This window comes from Capricornis sumatraensis, chromosome 5 (assembly GCF_032405125.1).
Source record: "Capricornis sumatraensis isolate serow.1 chromosome 5, serow.2, whole genome shotgun sequence".
In the NCBI taxonomy this organism is placed as follows: Eukaryota; Metazoa; Chordata; class Mammalia; order Artiodactyla; family Bovidae; genus Capricornis; species Capricornis sumatraensis.
Window position 1 is genome coordinate 109,911,562 of NC_091073.1, and position 4,715 is coordinate 109,916,276.

The following is a 4,715-nucleotide window of genomic DNA, read 5'->3' on the forward strand; positions in this document are numbered from 1 at the left end:
CTGTTCAAAATAGTACATGGTTTGGGCTGGGGTTTGGGAAGTAAACTTTGGGATAGTGGTACAGATTTCTGGCAGAAATCTTGCCTGCTGTAGCAATAAAATTCCAGACAGAAACAAGAATATCTTGGAGAATAGAAGAAATAGGTAGGTGAAACCTTGGAAAATACAACATCTGTGGGTTTTTTTTTTTTTAATCTGTGATTTTTAAAACACTCTCCAGAGTCACAGCAGGGACTTCATCTCAACTTTACTATGACTAGGCCAGTAACTCTGGGAAGTCAGTCTTAACATTCTACATCTTAGTGTCATTATCTCTGTAAAAATGTGATGGTGACATAGACCCATACCCTTATGCATCTTAATAGCCTCAACGTCCACACAGAATTTCGCATATAGTAGATGAATATCAACTTATTCTGATGAGACTGAATGAATGACTAAATCACCTTTCAAACTCCATCTTCATATAATAGTTCAACTCTATGTCCACCATCTTCTCAACAGCCAGATTGAAGAGAAAGTATGTAAAAATCAACTAATTTCACTTGAAGATATTTGGTTTTATAAATGATTTTATTTCGGTAGTGTTTTCAGGATGGGAGGAAGGTGACGCTGGCTGACAGGGAGGGTCATGAAGAGATGAAGCTGTTTAGTTGGAAGCGATGGTCTGCTGAATCCAGCTCACGTAGTTGCAGACCTTGGTGTAGACACCAGGCTTGTTTTTCTGAGCGCAGCCATAGCCCCAGGAGACAATGCCCTGAAGCTTTCCACTGCAGACCACAGGGCCGCCAGAGTCACCCTGGGCGGGAAGGAAGAGCCAGTTAGAGCTCACAGCTCTGCGCAGAGGGGAGAAAGGCTCAAAGGCATTCCTCCTTTCCCCGGGGACCATGTTTCCAAGTGCTGATCCTCCATGAAGCCCATCTTTCCCTGGGAAATCAGCTCTCGTCCTCCACACTGCACCCCTATTCTCCTCCTCCCTCCTTCTCTCTCCCCCTTTTCCTCAACTGCAGGTCTGTGAGGCCAAGAAGAGATGAGGGATGGGAAGTTAGATGTTGCCCATCCAGCCAGCCTCCTTTCAAAGTTCCCTGCTCCTATATCTCTTCTCAGAAGGGCACCAGGATATACTGTTTGCACGTGATTTGTTTATCTTTCCCCCTGAACCTTAACCATTAATACAGCAAAAAGAAAACTTGTTATTTTCCCCCAGCCTATCCTGAGCCCTCATGATCAGTCCCAGAGACCGCTTTTCAATGTTCTGAGTTTCAGGAACTGGGGAATGCGGCGGAGATACGTGAGGCTGAGCTGAGGAACAAGAAGGGCGAAGCAGCTCACCTGGCAGGAGTCCTTTCCGCCCTCCAGGTAGCCTGCACAGAACATGTTGCTGGTGATCTGGCCTGGGTAGGCACTCTTGCAAGAGCTGTCAGATAGGATGGGGGCCTTCAGACACTGCAGGACATCAGGGTAGCTGGCTATTGGGGACAAGATTGAAAAGAGAAGAGGATTACCCAAACATTCTGGGAAATATCTTTCTCAATACCTCTCCCCATCTTCCCAATATTCCCATTCCTTCCCTCCAATTGCTAGTAGCTTCTATTATGGAAGAACAACCATTATCTGGAGGGTCTTCCGAATGGTTTTAGTCAGCAAACTGTTCCCTCCTTAATACTAGTATCAGTGACCGCATATCTTCAACCTGGAGACTTTATTTCTGAAGCAGGGCTATACTTGGAGCAGTTCCAACCTCAGCCTCTGTTCTATGTACCTCCTCATTCTTTGCTTCTCTGCAAATCACCATTCATATTTTAGCTGCATGCCTGCTAAAAAGTACTTTAGCATAGTCCTTTCTTTCTGTGTTGTCAAGCAGAGGGAGCCTACACATTTCAGTTATATATCCCAAGATTCCACAGAACGCCAGTCTCCTCTGGGAACACTGCCTTGGGTGACAGAGGGCTACCTGACCCTGAGCATGGTTTTCAGCTCCAGGATTCTCAGACCTGGTGACCGCGTCCCCGTGAGACTTACTGCCACTGCTCTTGGTGTTGCCCCAGCCAGAGATGAGACACTGGGTGCCAGCAGAGGCACAGGATGTTGGCAGAGAGACAGAGGCTACTCGGCTGTTGAGACTGGCAGCTGATTTCAGTTTAATCAGCATGATGTCGTTGTTTAAGGTGTTTGAGTTGTAGCTGGGATGGACGATGCTCTTGGATGCGCTGATGAATTGCTCATTGCCCTCAACGACGTTAATGTTGTCTTCTCCCAGACGCACTTGGATTCCGCTGGGTCAAAAGACGACAAGTTCTCTCAGTCTCCAGTGTGAGGGCCTCCCCCTCCACATGGAACCCAGTCTTGAGCATAAGCACAGACAGAGGGCCCTTGCAGTGCACGCATGTGCATGCGCGCACACACACACACACACACACACACACACACACACACACACACTCATCTCCTGCGTCCCCTGCATTAGTAGAGTGATTCTTTACCACTGAGCCACCTGGGAAAGAGCTATGTTAGAATACTCTATGTATATTCAACCACTCACTATTTTCCTCCCTGTGTCTTTACTGCCTTCATTTGGAAGGCCTCAATGCATACAATGTCTGGTGGGGGCGTATAATGAGGTCTTGGAATCTGAATGCTCCCCCTCAAGCATGACTCTGTTCACCCTGGTTGTCTGTGGCATGGTTGAGGATGCCCTGACCTCAGAGAACAGGGCTGTGAGTACTGGTTACTTACGACTTGTAGCAGTGAGCTGCAGACACCACCCACTGGCTGTTGATGAGGGAGCCCCCGCAGAAGTGGTAGCCAGAGTTCAGGGACACTTGGTAGGGGACAGTATTTGCCCCACAGGTGTAGCCGCCCACGATCTTGTCATCATCGTCCACGGGGAAAGCAACTGACAGAGGAAAGTTGGAAACTATCTGAAGAACTGATCCACTGTGGAATTTCTACTCAACAGCAAGGTTTTGCAGATGAACCAGGAAAAGATAAGTCATGTTCTCTTATGATGCATAATCAGGAAACTCTGGTTTGTATAATTGTTTTCATAATCTTATTCTATCACATATGCTTCTTACACTATTATAAGTATCTAACTTTTAGGTTTTAATGCTTTAAATTTGATCAATATAATGATTTTTACATTTGTAACATACATACACACACAAGTAAGAGATTCCTTACATAATAAATGTCTTGAAGCCCACTACTTGAGGTTATAATGAATACTTTTTACACAAAACCCTGATGAGCAGAGATTTAAGTATGTGTTCAATAAAACTTTGGGGTCACCATCATTATGTTTATTTGTAGAGTTCAATATAGGATGAATACCACATGAAGTAACGGAAAGGAAACTTTTAAATGCCATCCGAGAAGGTTCTGACCTGAAGGTAATGGAGAGTTTTATTCTTTTGTTCCCCAAGTGTCTTCTTGGTTCTTGCCTAGATGTTCATCAAATGATTTCATAGAACATTATAAGGTGTGTGTCTCCAATGTTTCCCCTTATCCCAACTGTCTATCTAACGATTTAAATTTATTCAACACTGTAAAGTCGTGAGCACTGAGTTGTTATGTTTTCTAAGGACTCCAATACCAGAGATTGTTACATGTACCCTATTATTTATGTATTTTAAAGTAACTTTAGGAAAGACATTTCCCGGTATATAGATAGGTGAAATGAATTTACAACTAGGCAATTTGGGAAAATAATGTAGTAAGTATGAACTGCGTAAAAATTAGTAGTATAAAAATAGAAATAGTAATTTTCTATTTCTTTTCATGATTGCATGACATGTCATATTATATCAGAGGGATATCATTAGCGAAGGTGTGGTAAAATCCAGACCAAAGCTTTCATTCATGAGAAATAGAGTGTCTTTGCCTGTTGAGATCCTGCTTAAGGTGCTCTTTGGTATAGAAGAGATGTAATGCTCACAAGACTAGTCCCAATTATTAAATGCAGATCCTTAGAAAGGACAAAACATTTCCTTAACATTGACTATCACTTCTTTTTCACTCTTGCTTCATAGATAGTACCTTGATGTTCAAGGCAAATTCTTCCTCTTAACGTTTTCTGCATTGATCACCCCTGCTAACCATAATCTCTAACAAATGAGGTTTAGTTATTTACAGACATATGTACTATTACACTGTTATTTCAACATCTTAAGCCTCTTGAGTACAGAGATTATATTCAACATTCATTGCTGTCTTCCAGAGTAGAAAGCACAGCCTTAAATATACCATAGAACCTACTATCAAAACTTACCAGCAGCTCCCAGGAGAGCCAGAAAGACGAAGGTCTTCATGGTTGCTCACCGGTTCTGGACTAGGGACTAGGTTGCAGGGCTTCCATCCACAGCTATTTATATGTCTAGGTTTTTCATTGACACCCATGGCCACAGGTGCCAGAAATGTGATTTCCCTGGAAAATCACAAATCCAAATTTAGAATTCCATGCCACACTGAAGATAAGTCAGCAACCAATTTAAACATCTGCCCATGTCCACTTTGCCAGAAGGTTATGGGAATGAAAGAAATGAGCCCATATGGGGACACAGTTCCTCAAAATAGAAAGTAAGTTACAGTGAGGTCACAGAGCAGGGCTACAGGTGGCCTGATTCCCAGACAAAAATTTAGGTCCTTGGTTGTCTTGAGTGTGAACATTTATCCTGAGGACTATCCTAAAATCTACACCCTTGAAATTTAACTAA

General features: G+C 43.2%; 1 protein-coding gene across 1 annotated transcript; it reads right to left on the reverse strand.

The window, feature by feature from the left end:
- Window positions 1-649: 649 nt before the first annotated feature.
- On the reverse strand, window positions 650-4,310 carry LOC138079859 (serine protease 1). The gene is made up of 5 exons (XM_068972610.1): window positions 4,271-4,310; window positions 2,737-2,896; window positions 2,019-2,276; window positions 1,333-1,465; window positions 650-799 (listed from the first exon to the last, which is right to left on the reverse strand). The coding sequence occupies exons 1-5, from the start codon at window positions 4,308-4,310 to the stop codon at window positions 650-652; spliced, it is 741 nt and encodes a 246-aa protein (XP_068828711.1).
- Between the last annotated feature and the right edge of the window lie 405 nt (window positions 4,311-4,715).